Source organism: Lacerta agilis, chromosome 6 (assembly GCF_009819535.1).
Source record: "Lacerta agilis isolate rLacAgi1 chromosome 6, rLacAgi1.pri, whole genome shotgun sequence".
Lineage (NCBI taxonomy): Eukaryota > Metazoa > Chordata > Lepidosauria > Squamata > Lacertidae > Lacerta > Lacerta agilis.
In genome coordinates this window covers 20,938,240-20,952,457 of record NC_046317.1, presented here as the reverse complement: position 1 = coordinate 20,952,457, position 14,218 = coordinate 20,938,240, and the positions used below count along the sequence as shown (strand labels likewise).

The following is a 14,218-nucleotide window of genomic DNA, read 5'->3' as shown; positions in this document are numbered from 1 at the left end:
TTAGAAGTAAAATAAAATAATAATAATAATAATAATTAATAACAACAACAACCATAAGATACAAAAAATTTACTTGTAAACATGAAATCTAAAACAAATTAAACCAGCCACAGAATTTAAAAAAAAAAAGACCAACAGCGAATAACATCAGTACAAAGCATTTGAAAAACACTGAAAGGTTGTTGTTTTTTACGATGGAAAGGTTTGGGGAAATGAAATGTTCTTCACCTCGTGCTGAAAAAAAAAGCATTGGAGGAGCAACCACAGACATGGCTCTCCCTCTAGTAGCTGCCCTCTGCAGCTTATTTGCTAGGAGTTCTCAGAGGCTAAAATCCTCTGAGGAGACACTCTGGATCCTTCTTTCCATATGTGCAATGTGAATTCTGACCTCAGAGTTAAAGCGACCCTTGCAGCATATTTGTCTGTATTGCAAGTGGGCATTGGGATCAGCAATGCCCCCATTTCAAAGTCCTTAAACCCCATGAATTCCTGTATGTCTCTGGTTCCTCTCTACTACCCATGCCCTTGTTCCTTGGTTCTCCTGACAATGGTGATGACATGAATGGATAGACGTAGCATTCCTAGTGTGGTCTTGCTGGTGCCTGTATTCAATATCTGTATTTACATAATGGGGAATTCCATTTATTAGCTACCTAATAAAGGTCCTAAGGGACGCAGGTGGCGCTGTGATCTAAACCACTGAGCCTTGGGCTTGTCGATCAAAAGGTCGGCGGTTTGAATCCCCGCGGCGGGGTGAGCTCCCGTTGCTTGGTCCCAGCTCTTGCCAACCTAGCAGTTCTTAAGCACGCCCAAAAGTGCAAGTAGATTAATAGGTACTGCTCCGGCGGGAAGGTAAACGGTGTTTCTGTGCGCTGCTCTGGTGTCAGTGTTCCGTTGCGCCAGAAGCAGCTTAGTCATGCTGGTCACATGACCCGGGAAAACTGCCTGCAGAGTGGACAAACGCCAGCTCCCTCGGCCTGTAAAGCAAGATGAGTGCCGCAACCCCAGAGTCGTTCGCGACTGGACTTAACTGTCGGCGGTTCCTTTACCTTTACCTTTGGAGCATTAACACTCCGGAAGAGAAAGTAACACTGGTTGCTGTTAGCACTGCACATTGTAGCTTTAGCAATGGATGTGCCCCCCCTTTATGTATGTAAGCATTCATGTAAAGTTTCTAGTGGCATAGGGTTAGGGCATCTTTCTTGAGCAATAGTGAATACAAGCAATACAATCCACTTAGGAAAGGCGGCAGCACGCGCGTGTGCTTACACACACACACCCTTAAAAGCGACGCCAAGGAGCACTACAAGCTAGCTAAGGCTTAGTTTGCCATTCTATTTTATTGTATTTTATTGTTACTGTGGGGTTTTAGCAGCTGTTGTTCCCACTTGCACAAACTGTTTTCTATGTGTTTTTATTTGTATGGGCCTATGGCCGTAAATAAAATTCTATTCTATTCTATTCACACACCCTTTAAAACATTGTTCCAGAATTTGGTATCTAGATAAGCCTTCTTTAAAGACTGAAGGATTCCAGATTGCAATTTCAGATATGTGCTTGAGGAACCTGAAGACTGTTCCTGGGAAAGTGTGTGTTTAATTGAACTCCTTAAGTCTTTCCATCATTCTGTTTTGATTTTTGGATTTGGCATCCTCCACTTATTTATTTTCCACACCTTTAAAAAAAACAAAAACCTTTGTTTTGCAGGACTATAACTCAGTGGTGCAGCTGATAAGGCCCCAGGTTTAATCAATCACCAGTCAGAAAAGCTCGTGTTAGGCTTAATGGACCAGTGGTCTTACTCACTATAAAGCAGCTGCTTGCATTCATATATATCCTTGGAAAACATTTAATAGGGCCAGTTCTGGAGTTGCTTCTAATACATGTTTGGTTATGTGCATTTTTCAAACAGAACCTCCCCTTTCTGTTGGCGAATTATCATATTTTAGAGTTAACTTTTTTACAGAGCTCTTTTGTCCTTATCATTAAGACATGCTGTTCTTTCCCAAAGGCAGTCTACTTGGCTTTTCTTGCATCTTAACATAAAGAAAATATAGGGTCCTGTGGCACCGGGGGGCAGAGAGCAGGCAGGGGCAGGGCTGGCACGCGTCCTGGGGGTGGGGCGCCCAGCACAGGGGGGGGGCAGCCACGATGGCACCCTGCCTGGATCGTGCTGCCAGGGGCGGGGCGCTCCCCCCGCACTCCTCTTCCTCCGCCAGTGTTGTGGCACAGCCTCCCACCATGCTGGTGCAAATATTTGGGGCAACCACCCTACCCTACCAAAACAGCACAGTCAAAGAGGGCCAGTACCAAGCACTTGAATCAACTGTTCATCTAGTTTACTTGCACATAATTTCTGTGGTTCTGAACTCTCACCCACCTGGGGAGGTTTCTAGCAAACAGGAGGCACCAGGCCTAAAATGGGAAATCACAAGCCTCAGGAAGTGATTAAAACAGGCCTGCAAATAGGCACTTACCTGTGCCAAGTATGAAGTTCTCGTTAGGCAACCAAATGTTAATCCAGGGTCTTTTCTTTAAAACATCCATGAAGCTTTCCTGCAGCATAAACCTTTTAAAAATCCAAGAAATCCATTTCACATATTCTATCCAGTTCTCTTATGATCATTTAGTATTTCACCATGAATCAATCTGTTAATACTTTTACCTTCATACTTGCAGAAGCTGCCATTGAATTATTTTCCACAGCTGAGATACTTCCCCCATAATTACGAAAAGCAGCTTTCTGGTTTTAACTCCTCCTCTTGGAATTTGGAAGGTTGAAGGAGCTATAGGAGGAAGCAGACTGAAAAATGCTGGAGGGAGAAGTTTATTCCCAGGCTCCCTATTCCAAGACGTGTTGTGGTTACTCTGGTTTGGCCATATTAATTGAAAGTGGCTTCCGGATCTGAGCTTAGCGAGCATTGCCAAATTAAGAAGGCATGGAGAACAGAGAGGACCACCTTCCATTGCAAAGCCCAGCTGTGAACAGTCCTTTGGAGTACAATGTGAATTGCCGCCCAAACCTAAGCATGTTTGCTTGGAAGTTAGTCTTGCTGAGTTCAGTGGAGCTCATTTCTGAGTAAACGTGATTAGAATTGCAATGTTATCTCTATGCATGTTTATTCTGAAATAAGCCCCGCTGTGTTGAACAGGGCTTATTCCACTGTAAACCAAAGGCTGTACTTACCTGGGACAAGCCTCGTTGAACACAGCTGGAACTGTCTTTCAAGTCAGCATATTTAGGGTTGAGCCTCCTGTGTCAGTTTGGGTAAAAAGGGGTGTGTGCTTTACATTCAGGCTATAAAGGAAAGTAGGGGAAGAATTTCTTATTTGAAGTTACCTCAAAGCAGAGGTGCTAGACGTCTCTTTCCTCACCAGTCCCAGAGCAACTGTTCTTTTGCCAACAACTTGTAAGGGTATGAAATTAAAGGATTTGTTTTAATTTGTAAGGGGCTGTATTTAATTTTAAAAACCTATATGAGCAGGCAGACAGGCTGTTTGAAATTGTGGGTTGGTAATTGTCGCGGGCTTGCTCGCAAGGCTGGGCCAGAAATAATTGCTGTGCAATCTTCTTGGGAAGGCAGATGGATGTAACAGCCAGCCGTTCCACCTGAGGCTGCGGAAGAAAACGCAGCTGATCCTGGGATCTGTAGTTTGTTAAGGGTGCTTACTTCACAGAGCTACAGTTCCCGGCACCCTTTACAAGCTATATTTCTTAGGATTCTCCATGAATGTTAAAATGGTGTAGCAACACTTTAGTGGTATGGTGTACATGTGACCTAAGTCACTTTGGGAGCTGCCTTAGCTGAAAAGTAACTTGCAGATGCATAGAATGCATTATTGTGGCTAGACCCCAAAACCTTGTGACTGTTTTGACAGTGAAGGCACAGCAGAGGAAATGCTCCAGGAGGTCAGATTGTCTCCGTGCACTTCAGGTATAAGTGGAAAGGCAGCTGAAACAAAAGAGTAAGCAAAAGAAAATAGAACAGTGAAAGTTGAGGAAATTAAGAAAACACTGAGCAGAGTAGAGGGAGCCAAGGACAGGAAAGCGGGGTTCACAGAACGGAAAGCACCTATGATCGGAAGGGTCCCTAACTCCCTAGTGATTTAGGGACCCACAATATGGGCCATGTGCTGGAGTCCTGATAGGATAATTTCTGCACCCCTTGTAAACGCCTCCAAGGAGGAGGAGAGGTGGCAGGTCAAACAAAAGGAGTCTTATCAGTCCGACAGCTTCCCAATGCTCTATTCTGTCCTCAAAGTTCCCTGCCTGAGAAGAAAAGTAAAATAACAGTTCAGAGTCATCCGGTGATGAAACCACAGTTCCAAGCCAGAACATTTCTTCTTTAAATCCTTGCTTGCTTTGTTCAATAACTAAATCAGGCACCACCATTTATCCTGCCAGGCTGTTTTGTCCATGCATGCCCACCTGCCCTACACCTCGTGTCAGGTGAGGGGCAGGTAAAGGTGGGGCTTGGTTGAAAGGGGCTTTGCAGGCACAATCAGCAGCTGGCTGAAGTGCTGTGCTCAGCAAACCCAAAACCTCTGGGGCAGTGCTTCCCAAGCACACAACAATCAGCTTGATTGTCAGGCTCTTTCCTTCGGAAAGAAAAAAAAGTTCTGTGTTTTAAATGGCGCACTCCTCTCAGAAGGAAACAGGTTGTAAGCTGCTTTCTCTGCAGAGGGACAAATGCTCCAGTTTTAGAAATATTTTCAGCTGATGGTCCATTAAAAGGGAGCCTCTTTGAAGGCACACTAAATCCATATCTTCCAAGGTGGTTGCTCTAGCAGACAATCAGCAACTGCAGCAACCTCCTTTGAACTTTGCCTCTTGTCAGTCACCTGATGTCATGACACCCTGTGACCAACAAGTGGGTGGCTCCTCCCACCCGTCAGTTGGTCTGCAAGTGGGTGAGGGAGATAAGAATCCAGCTGCCCACTCCTAGTGTAGTTGGTCCTGAGCTAAATGGACCAATGATCTGACTCAGTGTAAGGCAGCTTCTCAGGTTCTTGGGCTCCGCCTTGGTTAGGGGAATACGTCTACTAATGGTCCACTCCTTAATTGTAACTGGCCCAGGGAGGTGCTGCACTGGTGTTTGCATGGCCCATCAAGTAACTTAAGAGAAGAACGAAAGTTGGGAAGCAGGCACACAGAATCGTGGACCATCAAAAAGCATGAAAGACTCCATGTAGCACTGAGCAGTAAAAAGGTCCTGTGGTGGTCTCCTGGTCTCCAGCGTGCAAATACTCCTTCGAAGCTTTAGGATTTCGTTTGGCAGCGGATCGCTTCCTCAGTTTTGCCACGTCTATCCCCACACCACAATGCCTGCCCCAAAACTTTGGAGTAATATGGGGCCATTGGATATCCACGAGGCTATAATGTACCCCACAGAAGAGCACAAAATGGGTAGCTGTGTAGCATAGGGCGGCTCTCCTGTTATTCTAGCAAAACCAGTAAGTAAGGCCCTGCCTGCCTGCGCCATTTCCTTGTAAGTGTAAAGGTAGAATGGGGTGTATCAAGAAGTAATTGCTCATGCAATCACTTTATATAGCCCAGGTTAGTAGTAGTAGTAGTAGCAAAACAACACTTTTATTATTTATATGCTGCCCATCTGACTGGGTTGCCCCAATGCCCCAGCCACTCTGGGTGGCTTCCAACAATTATAAAACCACAGTAAAAAAAATCAAACAATAAAAACTTGCCTTCACTTATTTATTTGTCTCCAGTGTAAGGATGCCACAGTATAAGCTTTTTATCAGTCTTGGCCGTCAATCATTTCATGAATCTTAAAAGTGTGTGTGGGGGTGTCCCTCTATTTTTGTGATTCCAAGGCATCCTTGCATCACACATCTGGAAAAACCAGTTAATTCTGCAGTCTAAACCTACTCCACCTCCATGCCCCACCTAGCAAAGGGTGTATGGAGAGTAGAAGTGGCGAATGAGGTGAGGCTTCCTTATCTCTACAGTCACCCCTTGTCATTATAAATCAGTTGCAACCACCTCTGTGCTGCTTGCATTCCAACTAGGCAATGGAAGCGACTCATCTTTTCTCTCACCCCGCTCTGCAAAGCTGCCAGGGCTCTCTAAAGCTGCTCAGTGGCTGCAGCAGAGGCAGTTTAGGCAGAGGTCTGGCTAGCTGGAGCTAACCCTCTTGTTGCTTACTCACATCAAAAGTTCAGTATAACCAAGTTGCAGGATTTGAGCGCAAGAGCACTCTCCCCTGCTGTTAATTAATTAAACAGGCACACATACATGTATAGTGGGTTGCCTAAGGCTTCCTAGAAACACTTGGCTGAAACTCTGTAAAGGGGCTACTCATGTATAAGCCCCATTAGAACTGTGTGAATAACATGGCAGGATTACACCTTAAGTGTCCAAGCAGGGATTTCAAACACATACAAATTTAACACCATAGCTGTTCTGCCATGCCAACTGTTCCATGTGGGAAAGGCCCTTATAATTGTTCTTTGTTTTGTAAGGCACTGGCAAATAAGGGAGGACAAAGATGCTGTTAGGTGCCTTTGCGAATCACTGCCAAAGTTCAGGCAGTTATTTGGCCACAAAGCAGGCTTTGGCACGGAACATGGAAATACAGTGTGTTACACTACCACTGCTGGACTTACAAAGGCCAGTGTCTACGGCAGCTTTCCGCTCTGATAAGGTCCTTAAGCCTTTCTTCAGCAGAACGGCTGCATGCTCAAAATGTGTAGGTTTGCACCAAGAGTCTGGAATCATTGTCCTCTTTTTGTTTCTTTTAGCTTGGGAACATCCCGAGATCTCCAAAGTGGAATTAAAATACACATAGGAGTTCATTTGTTTCAACAAGTGGCCTAAAAGTGGCTTTCTCCCTTCTATGGCCAGTTTGGCTGACATTTAATCCATGCAAGGCTGGGAGCTTGGTTTCTGCATTGGAAACTAGTAAATGTCATTCGAACAGATTTACACATTCAGTAGACTGAAGCAGCTTTCATCTGCACAGTGTCAAAGTTCAATGGATGCCAGGTCTGGGGGGAGGGGGACGAGGAATGGTTTCTGCTGTCTTCATACATTTTGCCTACATCAACTGGATCTGTTTTCTCCTTTGCTCAAAGGGAAGGGGTGTGTGTGTTTATGTGTTGCTTTATACAGTTGTGCATTTCGGTCCTGTTTGTGGGTTGGTGTTGTTGTTCAGTCGTTCAGTCGTGTCCGACTCTTCGTGACCCCATGGACCAGAGCATGCCAGGCACGCCTATCCTTCACTGCCTCTTGCAGTTTGGCCAAACTCATGTTAGTAGCTTTGAGAACACTGTCCAACTATCTCATCCTCTGCCGTCCCCTTCTCCTTGTGCCCTCCATCTTTCCAACATCAGGGTCATTTCTAGGGAGTCTTCTCTTCTCATGAAGTGGCCAAAGTACTGGAGCCTCAACTTCAGGATCTGCCCTTCCAGTGAGCACTCAGGGCTGATTTCTTTAAGGATGGATAAGTTTGATCTTTTTGCAGTCCATGGGACTCTCAAGAGTCTCCTCCAGCACCATAAACAGTGCAGTCCCTATGCATATTTACTCTGAAGGATATCCCACTCTGTTCCATGGCGCATGCTCTCAAGTATTTAGGATTGCAGCTTTCAGTGTTACGTTCTGTGGTTAGCACTGCAGATTGCAAAGAACATAAGTATCGCAGAAAACAGGAGTCCTGTGTCAGACTCTTTCCATTGGTAGGGTCTAGTTCAACTTGCTCTGTATCCTGATGCTATTTCAATCATTTCACCAGAAGCAGCCAATTAAAAGCACATTGAAATGATGGAAGGGCTCAGGGTAAATTAAGCTAGTTGTGGAGTGAGGGAGGGTAGAAAAGCTCAATGCAGACCTGCAGTTTTTGTTTACAACAGCCTGTTACTCTTTGTAATGTGAAGGTGGAAGGCAAGTGAAATCCCTGCAATGGAATAGAGAAATAAAATAATATAGACAAAGCCCAGAGGAAATCTTTTCAGCAAAGGGAAACCTTCTGCTAGGCAAACATTGGATCGTAAAGGTTCTATGAAAATACAATTACTGCCCAATTAAAGAAAACTTGTTGAATCAATTGATTCAACAAATTGAATATTGTATAAATTTGCTCAGGCAATTTGTTTTAAAGATTTAAACTTGTTTATCAGCTTGTTTTATGGGGGGGTACATACTTGGTTTTGGACGCGGGTGGGGCTGTGGGTTAAACCACAGAGCCTAGGGCTTGCTGATCAGAAGGTCGGCGGTTCGAATCCCCGCGACGGGGTGAGCTCCCGTTGCTCAGTCCCAGCTCCTGCCCACCTAGCAGTTCGAAAGCACGTCAAAGTGCAAGTAGATAAATAGGTACCGCTCCGGCGGGAAGGTAAATGGCGTTTCTGTGCGCTGCTCTGGTTCGCCAGAAGTGGCTTAGTCATGCTGGCCACATGACCCAAAAGCTGTACACCGGCTCCCTCAGCCAGTAACGCGAGATGAGCCACAACCCCAGAGTCGGACATGACTGGACCTAATGGTCAGGGGTCCCTTTACCTTTTACATACTTGGTTTTGGAGGCACCATCTTAGGCTATATGTTCCCTTCTCTGTGAAAGTGAAGGGAGAGTACCTCTTTCAATGTGGACCTAGCCAATTTTAGGGGAGTAGATGCAGGTTTCGCTATCTGAACACAATGGGTTATCAGGAAATCGTTTGTTAGGTAAGCGTTCGCAGAATGAGTCAACAGTTTCCATTAATTTCTATGGTAAAAATTCTACTGTGTTCCCGACCATGGAATTTTGACCCCAAAGTGATGAAGAAACTCAAGAAAACCCTCTGAAACCTTGCAGAAGGGAAACAAGGAATGTCCAATGTCTCACTCCCCAATGAATTCTGGTGAAACGGATGTACACACCAGCAAAACACAGAAAAGTAAGACTTGTTTAAGGTTGCTTTTTTGTTTACAGTACTACAGGTAGGTCTGGCTATTTGGATATCTGAATCTGCAGTGTGTATTGCGAGGTTTGGGTACTAACTCCTCTTGTTTGGATAAGTGAATTTTCATATAATGAACATTTGGATAGTGGGGCCTGTGTGTATATTAAAAACATGTTGGGAAAGTCTTTTCAGTTGATTTAAAACTGGGGCAGGGAACTTGTAGCCCCCCAGATGTTGCTGACCTATAATTTCTAGCATCCCTGACAGTTCACCATGCTAGCTCAGTCTGATGGGAGTTAGATACCAACAATATCTGGAAGACCACCTGTTCTCTGCACTGAGTCAAAAGGTGTTGTTGTTTTTAAGTAACTGATTAAATAATTAAAGGTTACAGTCCTGATTAAAAGAACAGAGCTCTGGTCAACACATTCTCTTATTGGAGGTGAAAGAGGGGAGCAGGCTGGTCCCACACGCCATAGTGGATTTCTGGCAAAACAATTGGCTACAGCCTCTGTTTCTTCCATATTTTCTTTCTCTTGTGGGCTGGCAGTTGGAAGTGTGTGGATAATTAGTACTCAGGGGGGCTGGATGTGGCCAGTTGTTGACACCTCAAGAATACCATCAAACAGAGGTGGTCAAAATGCTGTGAACTAATCTCATGGAAAGTTGCATCTGGGTGAAAATGGAACACGGTAAGGGACACATTACAGTTCTGCCGACACAGAATTTGTGAGGTGATTCTCTCTTGAATTAAAACTGTTGAACAGTTAATAAGAACTGTAGAACAACTATGCCAGAATTGGCATTGTAGATTTTAAGATGCCTTTCTACCCTAATGGGGGAACCAGTTACTATTTATTTCAATGGGAGAATAAGCCAAGGGGGAGGGGAGGAAACTCTTAAAGCAGACTCCGGCAGTTTATTTATTTTTTCTTATTAGCTGTTCATCTCCACAATAGCCTACAAAAAGAGTTCTCCGAAGCCTAATTATAATAAATTCGTGGATGACTCATGCTGACCACATTCACAATTCCTCTTCTCCCCACAGAAATCTTGGATAGTCCCACAGCACATTATTATTTTCCCTGATAATTTTCTCAGAACTGCAAGCTTCCTTGGCGCACGTTAAGGCACACATTTTGATTTAATATTTCTGTAGAACCCCATCTGATTTAGAAGTTTTAGGCAGCTAGCAGTAAAAGCAGGACACACACAAAAAAAACCCCAAACCCATCAAATATCCAACACGCCGAACAGGACTACATGTGAGGGGAAATAGGGTACTAGCAGAAACAGCCTTCCCATGTTTAGCTCATTATCCTCAATATAGTACAGTATGTGGTAACACACTTGCCATTTGTAATTAGGGTTGCCAGGTGTCCACTATTTGAGTGGACAGTCCACTTTTTTCACATTATGTTCACTATTTTTTTTCCACAAAATAGTGGCAACCCTATTTGTAATTATGCCATGCTGCTGTTAACAGATTGTAGGCCTCAAGGCAGGGGGCCCCAGTTACTCTTAGCACTTTTGAAGTAGTTGATTCTCATGTACCTTCCCATCTTTCACACAGACATTTTCACATCATTCCTGTCGCCTCCAACAATTCCCTCCCCCTAAGCTACTTTTCCATTGTAGGGAAATTTTTCGTCACTTTCCCACCCAGACCTGTAGCCAGGCTGGGGCAAATGGGTACCCAGCCACCCATGAGCTGTGCTTCACCTCTGCTGTCCCCTCCACCCCATTTTGTGTGTGTGTGTGTGGGGGGGATTGTCTTCTTAATTTGTGACATGACAGACAATGACAGCCTCCATCTAAAACAGGGTTTCCCAAACTTGGGTTCTCCAGCTGTTTTGGACTACAACTCCCATCATCTCTAGCTAACAGGACCAGTGGTCAGGGATGATGGGAATTGTAGTCCCGAAACAGTTGGAGGGCCAAGTTTGGGGAAACCCTGATCCAAAGCACGACAGCTTATTTTAAAAACAGGAGCAATTTAAGAACCGGGCCCTCTGAAAAAAAAATCAGTGAAGAAGGCAGGGTACATGTATAACAGAACCTCAGCTGGAAGAGCCCCCCCTCACCCAAGTCAGCCCAGCAACCATGAAGGGGGGAGGGAAATCAAATTAATTTCCACAGTTGGATTCCAATCACCTAGCCCTAGAAAAGACAGTAAGACAACAAGAATGGGTGCCCCCACCCCCAAGCATTTCAGCACCATATTGGTTTTCCCCTTCGTTACTGAAAGGGTCATCACAAAGATGGGAGTGGAATTGGGATTGTTGCCTGAGTGAAGTAAGAGCAGGGTAGTAACAAAGGAAGGAATGGTCTAGTGACACCCCTGCCCTGGGAATTTATTTGAGAATTTCTACATACCTGCGTGCAATATGCATTCTCTCAGGCTGCATCCGCACCATATTTTTACAGCGCTATTGAATCCCTTTAACAATCATGACCCCCCCCCAAAAAACTAAAAGCATCCTGGGAATTCTATAGTTAGTTAAGGGTGTGGAGAGTTTTTTGGAGACCCCTATTCCCCTCACAGAACTACAGTACCCAAGTTCCGTGGGAGGAGAGATGGATTGTTAAACTACTCTGGAAATTGTGAGAATAGGGGTCTTGCAACAACTCTTGGCCCCCTTAACAAACTACAGTTTCCCATGATTTTTTTTGGGGGGGGGACCACAACAGTTAAAAGCGGCTTAATAATGCTTTAATTGTATGGTGCAGGTATGGTCTCACTCTCAGAGGTCATAGGTGGGGAAGTTATTCTTTTGGGTGTAGATTCGGTCCTCAGTATCTGTAGAAAAGTTTTGTGTTCATTTGTTCAATTTGTATCCTGCCCCTTTCCCTCTGAAGGGTACCTAGGGCAGTCAGCAGCACAAAACCCAAAATAAAACAACATCCAGTATGCAATAATCAAAATGTCCCTAAAACTCCTAAACGCACCTATCCCCTGCCAAAAAGCCTGGACAAATAGCAAAACATAACCATTTCCAGAGGGGTAGCTGTGTTAGCCTGTTGCAGCAAAAACAACATCAGCTGCATCTGATGAAGCAGTTCGTGAAAACTAAGCCGTAATAAATGTGTTAGCCTTTAAGGTGCCACAAGGCATTTTGTTGTTGTAGAAAAAATGGATGTCAGATGGTTGGGATCAGAAAGGCCTCTTCCCAAGGAACTGCTGCGAATCAATATCTAAGCCCTGTTTTGGCTCAGTGGAAGCCATCTCCATTTATTCGTCACCATAGATTGCAGTTTACAGAATAATACAAGCAAATAATAGATTCTCTGCATCGTAAAACCCCAAATTTTGACAGTGGAGAAGGCAATGACTTTGTTTTTTCCAATAATCATTTTTTATTTTGTCTTGAACTTAAATTGCATTAGCCTTTCACTTTTGTTTTTTATCGTCCTGTATGACAGATGGGATTTATCCTTGCACTCTCCATTAATGGTGGGGTTTTGAAATTAAATTTTCTGTATTGCATTTTTTCTTTTTAGGTTTTGTGCAATGGCCCAGGAACTTGCGTTCCCATATGCGCATCTGCCCTCCTGCTCAGGATGCTGGGGATAAAAAGCATAACCATTGTATACGTCGAGAGCATCTGCCGTGTGGAAAACCTGTCTCTGTCCGGGAAGATCCTTTACCACTTTTCAGATTATTTCATCGTCCAGTGGCCTGCGCTGAAAGAAAAGTATCCCAAGTCTCTCTATCTTGGGCGAATCGTATGACAAGAAAGGACAAGCTCAATGTGTTTTAGTACCAACTCTGATGTTTTTTTTCCAACTGGCCCTTACACAAGTCGAGCAAGACTCATTAGTGTATTTCTAAAAACCAAACTAGACCGTATGTGCGTACCACCCAGTATCGCATAGCTGGGTGCCACAAGATTATGCTTCTCTTTCCAGTTGCCATCAGGAACTCAACTCTACCTCTGTTGCGTCACTTTGGTTTTCAGGACTGCCACCCTTCATCTTCATCTCTTTAAAAAGCCCCTTTCTGATGAGTCAGGGAACAAGGTAAATGGAGTAATATGGTGGAGGGGGGGGGAGAATATTAGTTTGTGGTGAAATTGCACAGCGGAGAAGATCACTATTATTTATGCGGTGTCCATCAAGGTGCACGGCACTGTACAAAACAGTAGGAAAAAAATAGGCTCCCCCCCCCCACAGCTTACATTGGATATAAGCATTTATTTCAGTTTTCTTTGTTTTTGTTTTCCTTTTTTACTTTATGTTGTGTATGCACACACATACACACTTCATATACGCATAAGACATGAAACTGATGTTTGATGTTGGCATATCCCTAAGGTACCACCTAGGAATCATGGAAGTAGGGCTGGTCCCCCGCAATCATCTCATTCCCGATCACAAAATAATGTTTTATTCACCTACTGTCACAAGTGTTTCCCCAGTCACTAAAGGCGAGTATGATGGCTGGTGCTCTAGCCTATTGCAATGAGATCCTGTTGAGAATGTATATGGAGAATTCCAATTGGGAAGATACTGGCCTTGGTCAGATGTTAACATTCCACATTTCCTTCTGCCCTCCTTTCCATATGGAACAAGTCAGAATTGGAATGGGCTGTATTTATTTGCACACAGTTTCTCCCTGACCTGTTCACTCTGCCCCTTACCCGCCTTCTCGTGTAAGACTATGGTGGTGTGTTGGGGTCCTGCAGTCTCTCCTCAAAGGCCATTCAGGGGGAATGGCTTTTTAGAGCCAAAACTGCACCGAGCGGTTGCTTAAACATGCCCCTTAAATTATAAGAAACAGAATCTTGTTCTGGTACCACAGCCCTTGTTTCCTGTATGCAAGCAGCAAAATCCCTAGTGAATATTTTGAGCATAAAGGAAACGGTCATATTAACTTGGCCTGAGGACAGTTTTCGTTCTGCAGCCTTTCCAAAAAAACAAAACAAAACCCATAGCATTAAATCCAGTATCATTTTTCTTTTTGGCCTCTCAAAAGTTGGCCCTGTGTTCTAAAGTAAGCTTTCTAAAGCATTGTGTTCGATTGTTAAGATAAATGAAAAGGTAGCGGATGTCACAAACAGATGAACCGCATGTGCACAAGGGAGACAGATTTTTCCAAGCTGAGCGTTAAATCTTTTAACAGTGTTGAATTACAGGGAGGAAACAGTCATTAGGAAGCAGTGAGACTCTTTAGCACACTTTGCAGCCCCATGTGTGGATAATGAGCGTTAATGATGCCAAAAAAAGGTAAAATGTCACTTCCTCAGTGAACTTAAGTATATGTAGGTTTTGTATGTTTAAAAGTTCAAGACATGTTTAGTTAGCGCATGAAGCCATTCCCTCC

At 44.1% G+C, this 14,218-nt stretch overlaps 1 protein-coding gene across 1 annotated transcript in view; it reads left to right on the top strand.

The window, feature by feature from the left end:
* The window catches only part of ALG14 (ALG14 UDP-N-acetylglucosaminyltransferase subunit), a 29,361-nt gene extending 16,676 nt beyond the window's left edge, over nucleotides 1-12,685 (top strand). Inside the window, exon 4 of the mRNA XM_033151568.1 lies at nucleotides 12,397-12,685. Within this exon, the coding sequence (XP_033007459.1) occupies nucleotides 12,397-12,627 (231 nt within the window). The 3' untranslated portion in view covers nucleotides 12,628-12,685. The remainder of the gene's footprint in view (nucleotides 1-12,396) is intronic.
* Nucleotides 12,686-14,218: the final 1,533 nt, after the last annotated feature.